The following is an 18,886-nucleotide window of genomic DNA, read 5'->3' as shown; positions in this document are numbered from 1 at the left end:
TCTCTTAGGCCATTTCATGTGTTCCTGAAATACTAGAACTTAGGCAAAGTTTACCAATCGTAATTGTGTCTCCTCCTTTAAATGCTTTCTTGCTTCACTTAGTGCTTGTCCTTCTGCAGTCCTGTCTTGCTTAGGACCCTTGAAAAGAAATAAAGTATTGAATATTTAGGGATTTAAATAACCTACATAGCATTAGCAGATACTGGCATTGCTATTTAGTAAAGAAAAATGATGATAGATATGGTGTTGGGCTGTGGGGATGGGAGACGAATTTGTAAACCCTGGAGTCAGGTTCTGCATACCCAAGGTCGCTGCTGTGTGGAGACTGGGTGAAGCCACCATCCCCATGTCTGATCAGGAAGCAAAACTTTCAGTCGAGGATTTGGAGAACAATAATACATTAAACTCAAAGCCATTGGACAGTATAACACTGAGATTCACTTTAAAGTGAAAATGACAACACATCTCAAGAAACTCAAAGAATCATACTGTCAAAGACAAGGAGTTCCAATGAATTCACTCAGGTTTCTCTTTGAAGGTCAGAGAATTGCTGATAATCATACTCCAAAAGAACTGGGAATGGAGGAAGAAGATGTGATTGAAGTTTATAAGGAATAAAAAAGGAGTCATTAAATGGTTTAGATATTGTTTTATTTTTTTTCTTTTCCCTCAATCCTTTTTTATTTTTAAAAGTAGTTCTTTTGTACTGTGGTATTCAAATGGAATTGAAAACTGGCACCCATCTCTTTAAAACAGGGTCTCACTGAGTTGCTTAGCACCTTGCTTTTGCTGAGGCTGGCTTTTTTTTTTTTTTTTTTTTTTAAAGAGTGAGAGAGGGGAGAGAGAGAGAGAGAGAAATTTTAATATTTTATTTTTTAGTTCTCGGCGGACACAACATCTTTGTTGGTATGTGGTGCTGGGGATCGAACCCGGGCCGCATGCATGCCAGACGGGCCGCAAGCATGCCAGACGAGCGCGGTACCGCCTGAGCCACATCCCCAGCCCCCTGCTGAGGCTGGCTTTGAATTCACAATCTTCCTGCTTCAGCCTCTGGAGCTGCTAGCATTACAGGCATGCACTACTCCACCATTGTTTGTTTTCACTGTGCTGATTTTTTGGTGATCAAACCTCAGCTCCCTTCGTATTGCCCTCTCCTTTTAAAAAATCACACATGTACACAGAGAGGCCACCTTTTTCAGGACTGCATTTTCAGGCTTGTGATGGTAAATAAGATCGACCAATGTGAGTACCTATAATGACTTTCCAATTGGCCCTGAAGTTCTAGCACATGATTGCTTCATTACTGGACTGTGACTTTCAGTGGGAGATGGAAGTTTTTCAGAGAATTGAATTGTAGGAAAATGACCTTTCCTTAAGTTGATGCTACTTTTAAAATCTGAATGTTTGGACCAAAAGAGGAGGAATAAAACTTTGGAGTCAAGATGACAGATATGATGAGAGTAATGACGAGCTCCAAAGATGGCTTCACTGAAGAGAAAGCATTTTAAGATTAACACCAACAAAAACAACAATCTTGTCAGACGACCTTGGAAAAGTTCTAATTTTCATTAGCAGTTAATAAAGTTATTCATGCAGAAGTGTATACAACAGAACACTGCTCCTCTGATTTTATTTGTACTTTTGGCCTGGGATATGGGTTTTAAATGGGCATTGTATCAGCTTCATTAAAATAAACAATATTTGGGCTGGGGATGTGGCTCAAGCGGTAGCGCGCTCGCCTAGCATGCGTGCAGCCCGGGTTTGATCCTCAGCACCACATACAAACGAAGATGTTGTGTCCGCCGAGAACTAAGAAAAAATAAATAAATGTTAAAATTCTCTCTCTCTGTCCCCCTCTCTCTTACTCTCTCTTTAAAAAAAATAAATAAATAAACAATATTTGTAAAAACCTTTTAAAAATGATCATACCTAAGCACTTATAACAATGAATGAAGACAGTAAGGAAACTGAAGAAGTCAAGTACATTTAAAAAGTCAGGCAGAATTGGAAGTTTCCTGCTTTATTTAAAAATCCTAAGATAAGTTAATGAGACAGAGCCAGACATGGTGGTATAGGTCATAATTCCAGCTATTCAGGAGGCTGAGGCAGGAGGATCATAAGTTTGAGGCCTCAGCAACTGAGTGAGAGCCTGTCTCAAAATAAATAAATAAACAAACAAACAAACAAATAAATAAATTTAAAAAAAAACAAAGGGCTGGGGCCTGGGGTTGTGGTTCAGTGGTAGAGCACTTGCCTAACACGTGTGAGGCAATCCTCAGCACCACATATAAATAAATAAATAAAACAAAGGTCTATCAATGTCTTAAAAAAAAAAAAAAAAAAGGTCCAGGGATGTGGGGCTGGGGTTGTGGCTGTGGTAGGTAGAGTGCTCGCCTAGCACATGTGAAGCACTGGGTTCGATCCTTGGCACCACATAAAAATAAATGAATCAAATGAAGCTATTGTGTCCATCTACAACTTAAAAAAAAAAAAAAAAAGGCTGGGGATGTAGCTCAGTGGTAAAGTTCCCCTGGGTTCAAGTCCCAGTATTAAAAAACAAAACACAAAAAAAAAAAAAAAAAAAAAAAAGTCTTAGGTGTTTTAAAAATCAGTCTTTAAATTAAAATAACATATTCACTTTAAAACATGAGCTGGGCTAAAGGTTCAAATGATACTACATTAATTCTCCAGAGATCTCATATTTAGTGTCTTACAAGTATCCGGAGATCACAGCTAAAAATACATAGGTCATCAAAGGCTATTCTGAGCATTCACAGTAATTTCTTGAAGTCTATGCATTAGTCAAAGAACCTACACATACAAAACTGCTTTTGTTCCCACTCAGAGCAAATTACTTGTTAGGAACAATTTTAATAATTTAAAATTATGGATATAAATTATATCCTCTAATTAAGGTAGCTTGGAAAAGTACCAAGGTTTACAAAAATTAATTAGACATGTATAAAAATTTGGTCCTTTAGGAGATAGTTATCTAGAAAATTCATTTATAAGGTAACTCCCAGTGATATGATATAAAGGAAGAGTCACTTAACAAAACAGTAACAGCATAAAAATAATGGCATATTTAATATCACAAATATCAATTAATTATGGTACAAATCCTTAATACAACAACAACAAAAAAGGAACAAAATTAGATTTTCTTGAAGTTAAACATTATGTAGGTAGAGTGAAGCCAAGGAGCATGATGTAAGGGAAAGGGCAAAACCTCTCCATTCCTTCTATCATGCACTCAATTATGCATGGAGACAAGGTAAAAACTGTGCCTGATATATGCAAATGTCTGCATCTCCTCTAGACACTCCCCTCTATTGCTAATACATCACATACACTCTATGAATGTTTTATAAATCCAGTTAATATTCACCTTTCGATTGGATTCCAATATGTAGGAGCTCTCTTCTTTAACTCGTTCCATTTCTTCTTGCAAGGTAATAATTCTGTTGTTTGCGACTGCAAGCTGTTGGTGAAATTTTATTTATTTTTGTATTAATAGCATAAAATAATTTATGATCTGCTAGGCAACAATTTTTAGGCTTGAATAGTCTTAGAAATAAAGAAACTATTTATAACCCAATGAAAAATGTTCTTAAAAGGAACTCAGGAGAAATATCTTTAATGTAGGTTAAAAAAAAAATCTCCTGGGCTGGGGTTGCGGCTCAGTGGTACAGTGCTTTCCTAGCATGTGCTTGCCTAGGCACTGGGTTTGATTCTCAGCACTGCATATAAATAAATGAATAAAATAAAGGTCCACTAACAACTAAAAATATATTTTAAAATCTCCTATTGCTGATTTTTAAAAAGTTTTCATATATTTATTTATTTATATGGTGCTAAGAATTGAACCTAGTGCCTCGATTGCTATGCCATACTGCCTCAATACAGCAGCAAAAGAACCTCAGTAGAAATGTTTGTGCTGGATTGCTTAAAACCTTGTGGGATAGATTTTAAGGGTCATATCCATAAATTAAAGTTTCATATATATATACTCTTCATTCAAAATTAAAGCCCACAGAGCTGAGAAACAGGCATTTAAAATTAAAATGTTTGTTCTGAAGAAATAGTATATTCCTGATCAGTGCATCAATTTGATTTTGTTTAACCAAATTTATCTCACTGAATACAACAGGTCCATTATAATTAGAAACAGAGAAGACAAGCTCTTTGCAATAATTTGGATAATTTTACTTGAGGATTTTCATAGAACCATCTAATGCTGCTGGGTGCAGTGGCATACACCTGTAATCCCAGCAGCTTGGGAGGCTGACACAGAAGGATTGCAAGTTCAAAGCCAGCCTTGGCAAGTTAGTGAGACGCTGTCTAAAAATAAAAAATAAAAAGGGCTGGCAATGTGGCTCAATTTTAGAGTGCTTGCTTGGAACACATAAGCCCTGGGTTCAATTCCCAGCAAAACACACACACATACAAACATACACGCACACACACACATCTAATGCTATTAAAGAAAAAAAATTGTAGCTTAGTCTTTGGCAAATTAGGGAAAATAGCTTCATTAATCAGAAGGAACATATGAGGTTATTTTTTTCTTCAGGAACTTATTCTAAGACCTTTCACATATCTATTATTATCTGATCTTCTAAGTAATGGTGAGGTTATAAGGGGGAGTATAAACACTCCATTTGCCAGTGAGGGAATTGGGCCTCTTAGAGGTCAACTGACTCAGGAGCACATGACATATAAATAGCTTAACAAGTAAGCAGAAATTATTGGTCTTTTGACCAGTGATCTTTATTTTATCTTACTGTCCCAAGAAGAATATAAGAATAAAGAGAGTAAGAAGCTTGCCTGTCTGAAACATATAAATCAATGCCTAACACATATAAATCTTTGTGTAATTATAGCACCTAGTGCCTAAAATGTTATTTGAATGAATAAATGATGAATATCATGCTATATGCTAAATATTTACTCTAGGACAGCTCAGACAAAACATTTGCATAAAAGATACTTAGAAAACATGCCTATGCAGTCTAACTGGGTTAAATGAGAATCCCAGGATAAGCCAACTAACCAATCAGGTAAAAAAGGAGTTATATACTATAGTAGATATATTTGAAAAGTCAAATCCTTCATTTCTAAGGTTACATAGAAATTACTGATTTCATTAATATACATTATTAAATTTTATAGGTCAAAGAATTTCCAAAACACTTACCTCCTCTGTGAGTTTAGTGTTTGATTTTTCTAATGCATCTACTTTTGCCTGAAGGTTGTTTACAGTAGCACTACCAAGAGAAAAACAATGGTCTCTTTTGAAAACAATACCCTGAACTTTCCTTTTGAAACACCCATACTTATCATTCATTCATTGTCTAATGTCTATAATTTTTGATAGACTATTAGGCTCTAAGACAGCTTACAAAAGGCTGTATCTGCCTTAGCTGCTGTATCTTTGGCATTAGAGTTCGTATTAAGTATTTGTTCAATAAAAAAAGAGCTAATGAGCTACATGTAAATTTCAGGGTTTACCTATATAAAGCACAGATAGGCTATATGAATTAAATGCTTTATATGTACCAAGGACTGTTCTAAATTATTTCACTTGCATAATTTTATTCTTTCAACAGCTCTATGTGTTAGGTGTCTCCAATTAAAGATAAAGAAACTAAGGCATGGAAATTAGAATAAATAATTTAATGTAAGAGTCATGTTTATATTTTATTATCAGCTGTAACTGTATCTTTGCTTGGGTGATATCTCCATAGTTCATTATAGTCATGATTATTTCTTGGTCCCCAAAGAAAATACATTGCTCTTGAATTTGTTAGCTGGAATGAAGACTACTCAAAATTTATACTGATACTAGTATAAATATAATCACATTGTAAGTCAAATTAAAAATGGCTTTCATAACAGAATTTATAAAAGTTCTACAAACTACAAAAATTATAATTTTTGTATGCACTAATTATTCTTTGGAATTATTAAGCAGTCTTTACAATAACAAGAATATCAACATATTTCAGAATATCAATAGTTTTTAGATTACTGTCCTCAGGACAGAGGAAAATTTCATTTCTGAAGAATTCTGAAACTCCTTGGTGAATGCTTGATAAATTAATGGCAGTAATGGTGAAGAGAGGGTTAATTAATATCTCAATTCAAATGTATTATTGAGAAACACAAGGGACCCAGAGATATATAGGAACTAAATTACTGAATTTAGTTTAATATTAAAATATGTGGCTTTATCACTGCACCAAGTGGGCTGCCAATTTCAAATATCTGTGCCACACATTTTAAAATTCTTAACTGAATGTATTTATTTACTTAATCACTAAATTACTGTTTTATAGTTTCTTATATTGCTTTTCACTAAGGGTCACCAAAACAGTTAAATCTCATTTATCTAATGTCTAACTCAGTGCCTGACAATCAGGAATTCTATATTTATATATTTGTTGAACATTGTCTGAATTTATCCTCCTTGCTTATCATTTTATACTTCCTTTCTCTCCCAACAAAATCCCAGTAAAGTAATATTATTTATTCATTCTTTACTTCAGATGTCTGTTGAGTTCTTCTACATAGTTCTTCTGGTCCAGAATTGCAGTTATCTGACCATCCCTGGAAGAAAAAGAGAAGTAATAAAAATAAAATAAATAATGATAGAAACACCACCCATCTCATCTTTTCATAAAACATGAGAAGAAAATTGGGGCACATATAGTGAACAAAATAAACATGATGCATAATAACCCTCTCCACATATCAACAAGAAGAACTTGGAAGTTTAAAAATAAAAGTCTATATTAATAAAGCCCCTGCTATAGCTTATAAATCTTTTTTTTTTTAAATATTTTTTTCGTTGTCAATGGACCTTTGTTTTATTTATTTATATGTGGTCCTGAGAAATGAACTCATGGCCTCACCATGCTAGGCAAGCATTCTACCACAGAGCCACAACCCTAGCCCGCTTATAAATCTTAATAACTTAGGTTATAGGCCATAAACTTCTCTATCAGTGGCATTTAAGTTTAAAAAGTTTTTTTCTTGCAAGTTAATTTTTTTCAGCTTCACTAGTATTATTCATAGTAAAAATTTTCTATTCCCCATAGGAAATGAATTAAACTCACTTATAGTATAATGTAGCTGTTCCCAAAGGCTATATATTTACCTTTAAGTGCTATTTTTATTCAAAGCAAGTGGTAAAAAAGGCTTGTAAAGGTTAAGTGCTTATTATTACAAGGGAAATAAAGTGTGGAAAAATGAGGTTCATTTAGAACCAACTAACCTATAAAAGGCACAAGTTCAAATGATATACTTTTTCTTTCTCTCTTTTGGCAGTGCAGGGGACCGAACTCAGGGCTTCCTGTGTGCTACGCATGTGCACTACGGTAACTGCTCTAACACTGAGACACATCCCCAGCTCCTACAGATAACATAAGCTTAAACTCAAAGTCAAAGATTAAAAATATCAGACTACTTATGCTTTCAATTGCTAAATACATAAAGGATATAAGGTATACTTCTGATCTCTAATCAGCAAGAACTGCAGTATTTAAATTTTTCTATTTGAAATAATATTTGCTTAATAAGAAAGTTGTAAAGTTGTATAGAGTTGCCATATACTTTTCACTCAATTCCCTCGATGTTAATATTTTATATAACCCCATGCTGCATATTTCATATTGCAAATTTTAAGCAACTGACATTGTAATTCCTTTGATCAAAAGATCATGTTTTCAAATATTACTTTAAGAGATGAAGAATTAGATAATTTCATAATTTTAATTTTGTTTGCCTGAACCACACAACAAAAAATTATTTAAACTAAATGGATTTAGTAGGAGGCACAAATAGTCAGATATTTTTAAAGCTATATCATCAGAAATTCTTTTGGCAAGTCAGTTAAATCTGTATTGTTATAAACTTTAAATATGACCAAAGGGGGGAAAAATACTACAAAGGAAAAAAGAAATCTAATTTTCTTTGCACATACCCTTCACTACCTTTACTGCTGTTCCCATCCTTGAGATACATTGAAAAATCTATAACTCCAACCTACAGAGAGAATTTTCAGAATTTAATACAAATTTTGATTCTTTTTCCAAGGCATAAAACAATGTCTTTTTATAAGAGTAAAACAAAAAACAAACAACAACAAAATGTCTCTTTCTAGGCACTCAATATAATAAAATAGTCGTGATAATCACCAGAAATTTTTAATACAAATACAATGTTTTGCTTTTTTTCCCCTTTCAGCATGGGGTATTGAACCCAGGACACTCTACCAATGATACTTCCCAGCCCTTAATGTTTTACTTTTAATATAATCAAGAATTGCTGTGAGTTAGAAGTATAGGATCAAGATTATATCAATAGGACTAGGAAACCAGATCATTAACTGAGACAGTCAACAGAATACTTAATGTATATAAGGTTTAAAGTTTCTTTCTCTTTTACTTATTTCAGGCATTCTGCTACTGAATTTCTATTTGCTTTTAGGGATAAGTTTTTAAAAGTTAAATTATAAAAATAATGCACATTTCCCTGTGGTGTCTATTCTTTCAAAGCTTCATTGATACACATATCTTCATTTTTCAAGATTTGCTATTTAATTATTCAGCTTATTCAGAATATTTTAGTATAAATTTTTTTTAAATCAAGATTGAGTCATATTTTGTCTTATATTTTCTCAGAGTAAAACCTAAGAGAAATTAATCATAATATTTCACACAGAAGAGGTAAGAAATAATAATAGTGAAAAAGCAGTTACTGGGCAATTAATATGTGCTAAGACTAAATCTAAGTGAATTATGTGTACTAATTTCTTTATTCCCCACAAAACCCCATTAATTACTCTCTCTCTCTCTCTTTTTTTTTGTATTGGGGATTGAACCCTGGGTAGTGTCTTAGGGTCTCCCTAAATTGCTGAGCCTGGCCTTGTACTTGTGATTCTCCTGCTTCAACCTCCTGAGTCACTGGGATTATAGGCTAACATGCCTAGCTTATTTATACTCTTAAAAAAAAAAAAATCCCTACATTATATCAAGGAATCTGAGGCACCAAGAAACTAAGTACCTACATAATTTATTTAGCTAGAAAATGAGGAAGACAATTTAAAACTAAGCAGTTTGGCTTTAGAGTCTTTAATCTTAAAGACCATGCTATACTGGGTTGCTTTTTTTTGGATGGTACTGGGGATTGAACCTAGGTGCACTCTACCACTGAGCTACATCCCCAGCTCTTTTTAATTCTTTATTTTGTGACAGGGTCTCACTAAATTGCCCAGGCTGGCTTTGAACTTGGGATTCTCCTGCCTCAGCCTCCTAACTTGCTGGAATCACAGGTGTGTGCCACTTTACTGGCTTTTAAATATATTTAACAGCAATTACAGCCAAGATAATAAATTTGAAAAATATTCTAGAAGACAAAAATCTAATTTTTCATACATCAAAACTAAAGGAAATCCCATTTATGATTCTCCTCTTAGTTGATATAATCTAATTAACCCAATTCCTGAGATAACAGAACCCAAAGTGACACACTTGGTTAAATGAGTATTATTTCCATACCTGAGAGTCCAAATCTTCTCCTTTCATACAAAAATTTGCATCAATGACATTCAGACCCACCAATAGACCAGCAATTATAGCTCCTTCCTCTTCCATCATGAGGGCATTTGGTTCATAGAATTCACTGTAAGAGAAATACAGAATATTCTACTATAATAAAACCTCAAAAATCCAATGATATAATCATGAAGGAAAGAGAAAAATGCTTGCCTCACGGTTAATATGGTCATCTATGATAATAGTGACAAAGTTTTAAAAGAAGAAAGTGTTTCATAAATATTTTATTTTAGATAGCAGGTGCACGAATAGACTCTTCAGATAACAAGTGATCTGGTTGAAAAAAAGATGATCAGATGGCATTTTTATTGAAGTGAGTATTTAGATTTTTCTGATATATTTATATTTGTGATGCATCACTGGATACTTCTGAAATCTTTTATGCATTTTAAATTTTTATTTGGTTTTATTTTTATTTTATTATTTATTTATTTGAGAGAGAGAGGGAGAGAGAAGAGAGAAAGAGAGAGAGAGAATTTTAATATTTATTTTTTAGTTTTTGGCAGACACAACATCTTTGTTTGTACGTGGTGCTGAGGATCGAACCCGGGCCGCACGCATGCCAGGTGAGCATGCTACCACTTGAGCCACATCCTCAGCCCTGGTTTGATTTTTAAAAGTTAATACCTTCTTAAAATTTTTTAATTTTTAATTCTATTTAAAAATAACATTCCTTCAATGCAGTAAGTAAGCATCTTACAAATGTGAACAGATGAATTATATATATTAATTTTTGCTTAATTAGCAAAAATGAGCAAACATGCATAATAGGTTGAAAATGATTTAAAAACACCTGTTCAAGTCTTTTGCCTATTTTTAAAAAAATAATTTATTAGTTGTTGATGGATATTTATTTATTTATTTATTTATTTATTTATTTATTTATTTATTTATTTATTTATATGTAGTGCTGAGAATTGAGCTCAGTGCCTCATACATGATAGGCAAGCATTCTACCACTGAGCCACAACCCCAGCCCATCTTTTGCCTATTTTTATACTGCTTATATGTGTTTTCTTACTAGATTGGTAGAGTTTTAAAATACACCTTGAATATGAAACTTTTGTTGAATATATGTATTATGTATTAGAATCATCTTTCACTCTGTGAAAGATGGGCTCTTTCTTAATATTAAAGAGTATCTTGATGAATCTAAGTTCTTCATTTTAATGTAGCCCAAATTATCCATTTTTCTCCCTTTACAAGTAGCAAAATTTTGCATCTTAAGAAAATTTTGCCTTCTTTTTCTTTTAAAAGTTTTATTGTTTTGTCTTTCCTACTTACATCTATGATCCATCTGGAATTTTGGGGCTGTTTTTAAATTTAATGATACATGTCAACTTCTTATCTTACTGAGCCTGGGCACACACTAAGGTGTCAAAGTCTTCTCTGTTTTCTGGAGGTATTAAGATTTGGAATGCCCTGCAAAAAACCATGTATGTCAGAGTGATAGAACACACATAGTATAAAACATCCACTTGGAAATACAAGTATGTGAAGTGTGATAGTAAATATTAGTGAAATTGTTATGAGTCAAGTATTTCTTATAAAATGAAAAATTTGTATGATTCAGTTTTATGACAGAACACATCAAGGGAAAAAGAAAGTTCAAAAAGGTGTTCATACCTGAGAAGTTCCTTCTTATTGATCAAGGCTTTCATATATTCTGAAAGTTTCTTTTGCATTAATGCCAAACGAAGCCAGGCTCTTCCTCTGCCTACTGGTGTCCTATAAGAACAGAGACAAAATGACAAAATGACTAAAAATGTAAGCAACAGAGGCAGGGGTCACTGTGGAACAGATTCACTTCATTTTCCAATGGTCTCCCAGTATAATGAGCACATTGAGGTGTTCCTCATATCCTGTCTCAATACAGTCCTATACTGGGAATTCTGTGCAGAATAGTAAGATCCAGGGGTGTGTTTAGGATAAATGCTCTTACAAAGAATTAATAACTGAATGAGGGCACTGGGATTGTAGCTTAGTATAGAGTGCTTGCTTAACATGTACAAAGCTGAGTTTAATCCCCAGTACTACCACCATCACCAAACAAACAAACAAATAGAGAGATAAATAAATAAACAATTACTTAATGTGACTACTTCCCAGACTTACTTCTGGGAAGCCCAACTAGAAATGTCCCATCAGATTAGTATTGATAAATACTCCCAGATTTAGTATGGGGTATATAAGGACCAAACACGAATGTGAATTCAGGCAATTTAAACTTCTATCTGATTAAGATTAAACCAATCTCATATGGGAGGGTGATCACTACTCTTTTTCAAGTTCTAAGACACGCTGTAGGTGTCAATTCCCGAGGTTCACTTGATATCCGATTTAATATTGACTTTAGAACCCCATCAAATACATTATTTCCCTAAGTCAACTCCCTAGATTGAATTTCTTGAGACTCACTGATTCTCACAAGTGGTTTTTTTTTTTTTTTAAAAGATGTTAGGCTGTGAGTATAGCTCAGTGGTAGAGTGCTTGCCTACCAGGTGTGAAACCCTAATTTCAGTCCCCAGTATTGGGGTGGGGGGTGGAGGAGAACTTTGGTATTTTAACATGAAGCCAACCTCTTCTAGATGAATGATTATCCTTCAAGAGCACACTTTAAGAAAATTTTACATTCCAGTTCTCTTACTCATAACATTATGCATTTTGTAATGTTGTAAAAATGATCATAGGTATTATTATCTTTAGTATTATTCTTCAAGAAATAAGAATGTTGTTCTTGAGAAACAGAGTTCAACTTTAGACTTACTTAAGTCCTGGAAGATCTTTAACACTTGCTGTTATCTCTGCAGCTTCTGGAACAAGTTTTTCTACCAGTTCTAGAGGACCCCAGAAGGATTTATTTTGCCCAAGAAACGTCTTCTTGGCTAAGGTGACAAAAACAATGCAGTATTTTAAATGTTCTTTAAAACATAAATAGTCCCTCACTATACACCCCACTACATACCTCCTATCTATTAGATGTCTTTTTCAGGAATCCAATCCTAGGCTATTAGACAATTATAAAATTATTCATGCTTTGAGAATACATAAAATTTTGTGAAAATATTCTCTATTTCCTAAAATACACAGTCATTCTTTCAGAAAGAATTTGTGACCTAGCCTCATAATACCAAAATTTAATAATTACTAAACCATGTGGTATTAGTAAAAAAAAAAAAAATAGTAGTCCAATGGTAAAGACTGTTTCCCAAACTGAATATTGAGAAGGGAGAAAGTGAAAGTGAACAAGTCTAGGTTCTGCTTCAAAAACCTGTAGTTAAATAGAAAGAGTAGTGAAACAAAAGTCAGGAAACCTGAATTTTAGCACCTGCTCTGTCCCTGTGTGACCTTGGGCAAGTCATGACCCATTATAGGCAGGCCTATATTGCCTGCCAATTGGATAGAACTGCTGTATTAGATTTAATTACTTATAATGGCGGTTCCAATTCTTACCATTTAAAAATCTGTATTTTTTAAGCCCTATAAGTCTTTTAAGACAACCATAGCTCTGCTCCCATACAAGTTGCACTCCAGTGGATTAATTTTATTAATTCAAGTCTTATGCTTTAGCTCCTCAAAGAATACTTTCTTTTTGACTATGTAGTGCTAGGAAACAGCTGCATACACATTTACATTTTGAGGCCACAACCCACCTTTTAAGCCATGTTTCAGACAGTGTTCCATCACCACGAAGAACTGCTGCAGGGGTGCATAATCAGAGTCTAGAGTCCTCCCCAGGTTCAGAGCTGATTCAATCAAACCCTTGATACTCAGCTTGGCCATGTTCATCAGGTTCATACGTTCATTAGCCATGAGATAATTTGGATCTGCAGCCAAAGGGGGGAGAATGAAGTTTGGTTACTGGGAATTGTAAAATCCAGTGGGATTTCACCATGGTGATATTTGCACTGATGGTATATAAGCAATGGTAAGTAATACTGGTGGTGACTTGTGATAAAGCAAGGAAGTGGCACCATACTATAAAACTTATATGTTCTTCTTGGCCACGTACTTGCTGTGAAAAAAATAAGATGTTTACTGCCCTTTAGAGCATCTTTGATGAAGCAGTAAAATTTACTTTTTTTTTTAGCCTTAAGTACAGTCTTTTTATATTTTTACCACCACCCCATCTGGGCACCCATCATAGCTCACTACTGTGCTGCCTTCACACTGGTCTCTCTGCTTCCACTCTAGTTTGCCCCTCTCTCTACAGTTTCTTAAGTGTTCTAAAAATAAAGCCAATGTAGGAAAAAACAATAAAGTACTTAAACTGCATTATTAGTATTTATACTAATCATCATTTTTTATTTAAATGAAGTATCAACATTATTAGTATAATATGGTAATAGAACTTCTGAATTTTTAAGACTTAGAATATAGTGTGTGGTTCTCAGAACCAAAGGTAATCTATCTGAGGAAAGTGACTAAGTACCACATTTTATCTGACAGAACTCAGAACAGTCTAGGCACTTACCACCCTCATTTATTGGTGCTTAACCTGTGCAAGGCACTGTACAGGGAGAGTAAAGCTTAACTTAAGCTTACAAAGAGAGTAAAGCCTCAACTGCTCTTTCTTGACTCAATATACGATCTTGCACAAGTCACATCACATTCCATGTCTACTGAATAGCTGTAGCTGGTCCATGAGCACACAGAGTCATCAGTGATCAAGCCAGAGTCCAAATCCCATGTGTCCAACTCCAAACCATGTGCTCTTAAGCACTATGATCTACCTTTAAATAAAATTATGACTCCAAATAATGTTTATCCTTTCCTCCTCATGATCATTCTTTTACATGATTACCTTATTTACTTATTACTTTGCTATTACCACTTAAGTATTCTCCCTTTTTTCAGATACTGAAGCAGGCACAGAAGAGTATAGTGGTTCAAAGTCAACAGTTCACAAATGGCAGTATTTGAACTTAGATTTGACATGAAAGCAAATGTTCTTTCCATTATGCTACATGTATCTCAAAACATCAAATTTCTATTAAAAACTACAAAAGGCTGGGCATGTTGGCCCATACCTCTAATCCCAGCGACTCAGGAGGCTGAGGCAGGAGGATTGTGAATTCAAAGCCAGTGTCAGCAATTTAGCAAGGCCCTAAGCAATTTAGCGAGATCTTGTCTCAAAAATGCCTGGGGATATGGCTCAGGGGTTGAGTGCCTCTGGGTTCAATCCCTGACTCCCTAAAACAAAACAAAACAACCCCAAACAGACAAAATAACAATTACAAAATCCCTCCCCCCACACAACATCTAAAAAAGGCCCAGAGGTCTATGAAACACTCCATTTTTTCTTAGGAAAACTAAAGTACTAATTAAATCATGTGCTTTCATAACACAGATAATGCAGTTAATATAAAACTATTTTACGAAAATTATCCCAAATAATTTTGTTCACACAATGTTTTCATTTATATCTGCTTTCACAGTTAAATGAGTAGAGTCAAATGGCCAAATTCTAATCTAATTTTCTCCGTTAAGTTTAAGGGCATCCACATTTATAGTTCCAACTATACAAATCTTGGTATGTTTAGTATTTTCTCAGGTAATATACATATTTTTTAAATATACTTTAGTTGTCAATGGACCTTTATTTTATATCTTTATATGCGGTGCTGAGGATCGAACCCAGTGCCTCACACATGCTAGGCAAGCGCTCTACCACTGAGCCACAACCCCACCCCTTCAGGTAATATTTTTAGAGAAATACTTTATATGAAAGTAAAAATTTATCCACATTCCAATTAATTATTTCTCACATATAAACAAATGTTTTAGGACTACGGTTCAAATGCAGCTCTCTTGGGTCATGGTAGATCAACTTGTCAAGGATACAGGAAGGAACTGGTGGTGTAGCTTGGCAGTAGAGTGTCTGCTTAGCACGCACAAGACTGTGAGCTTGAGCCTCAGCACAAAAACATACAAGGTAGAATAAGCTCATAGTGAAATATACACAAAACTATTTTCTGAAAGATAGCCATGAAGAATAACTTTGTCAAATATTAATTTCTACTTATTACCAGCACGTTTGTGTATTACTATGTTTCAGACTTTCTCTAATCACTGGGTGTATGGGCATGAATGTGGAGAACAACTGACTCCCCACTTAACCCCTCGCAATAGGTGGCAGGGAAACTGCTGTTGGACTGGGATAACTGGCTGCCTATAAGGCTACACTTGCTGTGCTTCAAGCCTGTAGACCTTTAATTCACAAACTAATTAACAAAATTTAACAATGCCACTAGTGGCAGTTTACAACCCTGCTTCTAGTCCTCATGAGAATTAGTCCCATGGGGAGAGCCAGATTTGAAGTTAATATCATGCTGAGAGGTTTTTGCAGAAGTACTCACACCAACCCATCTACACTGTCTCATTTTGTTTCTCTTGTAATCAGTAGCAAAAATGTTGAACATGTGGTTTGGGATTGGGTTGAACAGGCTATAGAAAGATTAGTGCCACCATTCTTTATTAAACTCTACCTTCAACCTTGGTATGACTGACATTTTGATGTAGGAAATTATTTTTGATGGGGGGCATGTTTTTTTACTTCAAATCTAGCTTTCCCCATGGGACTAATTCTCACTAGATTAGAAGCAGGCTGTAAACTGTGACAAGCAGTAAGTCACAGTAAGTTTCACAGTAGTTCAGGCCTCTACCCACTAGATGTCAGTAGAATCCTTCAGTTATGACAACCAAATCTGTCTTCAAATATTACCAAATGCCCCCTGGGAGACAAAAAAAAAATGGAGGCCCCTCCTCCTGCTGAGAACTGCCAGTTTAAACAAACAAAAGTCAAACAAGAACCAGGTAATATGACTACTAGACATAAGAGCTTAAAAGAATGTACTTCTCATAGTTAATTAACATAGAAGTTACAATAAGTATTATTTAATGCTTATTAACATTTTTGTGTTAGACAGTAAATAATAATGTGATCAGTAATAAATAATTTTTAATTATGTCTCCTAGTTAGTAAATTACTAAAAGTAACTACTAAACTTTTTCTGTTTTATTACTTGTCTTAAAATGTATTTGAGTATAAAATAACTCTGCAGAACTCATCTATGCTATAAAAAGGGCTGCAATGACTTGAAAGCACAGAGGGAAAGCAGAGGTAAAGTTTTGTTGTGAATTTGGATGTTGGTTATGCAAAAGTTTATTGAGTTTGTGAAAGCTTACATACGTGGTCTTCTTATGTATTTTGTGCTTTACAAAAAGTTAAAAAAAGATTTTGTCACATGGTATAGGACAGAATGATTTTTTTAAGAAACGCATAATTTTTTGGTTGGGTTGTAGTTCAGTCACAGAACACTAGCCAAGCATGTGTAAGGCCCAGGGTTTGATCCTCAGCTGCACAAAAAAAGAAAAAAAAAAAGTATAATTTTTCACAGTGTTATTAGTCCTATTTTTTCTATAAGAATAATAACAAAAATTTAAAAATTTCACAGTGCTTACATTTAACACTGTTATTCCAATGCTGAACTTTCTTTTAATTACTTTTTAATTAATAGTGAACATCTATTGTGCTTAGACATGGCTTAATGCTAGGAATATAGAGGTTAACAGGCCTAGTGTCCTGCCATCAAAGTGCTTACTTTTCTCTTTTTCAAACTTGGCTAATAAAAATTTCTGGAGAACAGGAGGGGGCAGTGTATAGTGAACACTAGACATTTCAGGATAAACATTATCATCTTTAACGGTGATCAGTTTTATTCCAGGAAAAATAATTTTACATGTCTTTATATTAAATAAAATATGCCTATTTATAGAATTGAATGTAAGTTTTCCATATTTTTAAGGCAAATATAGTAGAAAATGACATCATTTTAGGGTTCAGGCAGGCTGCAAGTATAATATCATTTTCTCTACATTTGAGTGTACTTCCAACTTTGAGAAGCACTGCAAAATCACTACAAATAGAAATCCTATACATAGGATGCTATGGGAATATATACAGATGAAGAACATCTGACCTGATTCTCTATTTTCCCTTCAAATTTAAGGGGCAGATATGTTTCCATACATTTTTAGAGGTTCACACTTTTAAGTTCATATTAAAGGACAAAAATAAATTAGGTTAGGAAGGGATAGGAGTAGAGATGTTGAGGGAACAGGATAGAAGGAACAGACTGGGTAAATAGAAATATGAAAGAACATGGCATACTCAGAAAAAATGCCAGGAGTTACGATTCACATTAAGTGTTGAGGATGACACAAGACGGAGACAGGATTGATTGCTAAGGACATTATTTAAGGAGTATGTTTTTTACCTTAAACTCAGTGAAGATTTTAACGTAAGGTGTGATGTCACAAAATTTGAAATTTTGAGACGTCATTTTAGCATTCTTGTTGAAGATGAATTGAAAAGGAGCCTGAACTCTAAAGTTGGGGAGTAAGAAAGGGACTACTACAATAGTTAAGCAGAGTAATAAAAGATGAAACTACAATAGAGGATGCTGTATAGAGAAGAGGGATATAGCTTTGAGAGGCATTCTGGGGTAAAATGTCATGATTTCAAGACTCAATGACCATTTGCACATGTAGGAAAAGGCAGAACTTGAAGAATGGGAAATAATCTCTACATTTCAAGTTTTGGTGATTAGATGGATGCTGGTACAAATCACATTGGTAGGGAATACAGTTAGAATAATAAGCTAAAATGAGCTAGGAGCAATGGCGCATGTCTGTAATCCCAGTGGTTTAGGAGGCTGAGACAAGAGGATTGTAAATTCAAGCCTGCATCAGCAACTCAGCAAGACTCTGTTTCAAAATAAAAAATAAAAAGGGATGGGGATGTGGCTCAGTGGTTAAGCACCCCTGGGTTAAATCCCTCATACTTTAAAAAAAAAAAAAGAATAATAGGCTACATTGATTGGTTTTCCAATCAAAGTTCTTTCAAGACCATGTGACTACTGCATCTTTTTGAACTGCAAATTTCCATATAATTAGAGTCACACAACTCATTTAGTTAATAGTGATGACAAAGTTGAGTCCAAAGTCACGACTAAGAATGATGGTGAATCACACTGTTCTGAAAACCACTCATCTGAACAAGACCTCATTTCACCTCCTAGTGCAATGACTAATGCTCATACACAGTCTTCAAACGTTTTATAAATAACTGAAGGGAAACTAAGGTATATTTAATATTATGCTAGTATTCAGTATGTTACATTACACCCAGTTCCTGGTCAAGTGGGAATAATTTATGAAGCGTGATAGCAGTTATTCCTCAGAATTTCTGATTATTTGTCAGATCA

General features: G+C 34.3%; 1 protein-coding gene and 1 pseudogene across 13 annotated transcripts in view; one reads left to right on the top strand and one right to left on the bottom strand.

The window, feature by feature from the left end:
- Positions 1–18,886, bottom strand: part of Rufy3 (RUN and FYVE domain containing 3) — a 75,963-nt gene that overhangs the window by 16,836 nt on the left and 40,241 nt on the right. For all 13 annotated transcript variants that reach the window (XR_013425813.1, XM_078021383.1, XM_078021380.1 and 10 more), the window contains 9 exons: positions 13,271–13,444; positions 12,385–12,502; positions 11,244–11,345; positions 9,561–9,684; positions 7,985–8,046; positions 6,544–6,609; positions 5,198–5,267; positions 3,389–3,481; positions 55–138 (listed from right to left, as the gene is read on the bottom strand). Coding sequence is in view for 12 of the 13 variants with exons in the window: in XM_078021383.1 (XP_077877509.1) it covers positions 55–138; positions 3,389–3,481; positions 5,198–5,267; positions 6,544–6,609; positions 7,985–8,046; positions 9,561–9,684; positions 11,244–11,345; positions 12,385–12,502; positions 13,271–13,444 (893 nt within the window). In the remaining variant the exon portion in view is untranslated. The remainder of the gene's footprint in view (positions 1–54; positions 139–3,388; positions 3,482–5,197; positions 5,268–6,543; positions 6,610–7,984; positions 8,047–9,560; positions 9,685–11,243; positions 11,346–12,384; positions 12,503–13,270; positions 13,445–18,886) is intronic.
- Positions 347–653, top strand: LOC106145126 (small ubiquitin-related modifier 1 pseudogene; annotated as a pseudogene).

This window comes from Ictidomys tridecemlineatus, chromosome 9, assembly GCF_052094955.1.
Source record: "Ictidomys tridecemlineatus isolate mIctTri1 chromosome 9, mIctTri1.hap1, whole genome shotgun sequence".
NCBI classification, from domain to species: Eukaryota; Metazoa; Chordata; class Mammalia; order Rodentia; family Sciuridae; genus Ictidomys; species Ictidomys tridecemlineatus.
Note: the sequence above shows the minus strand (reverse complement) of the source record. Positions and strands in the feature narration are given on the sequence as shown.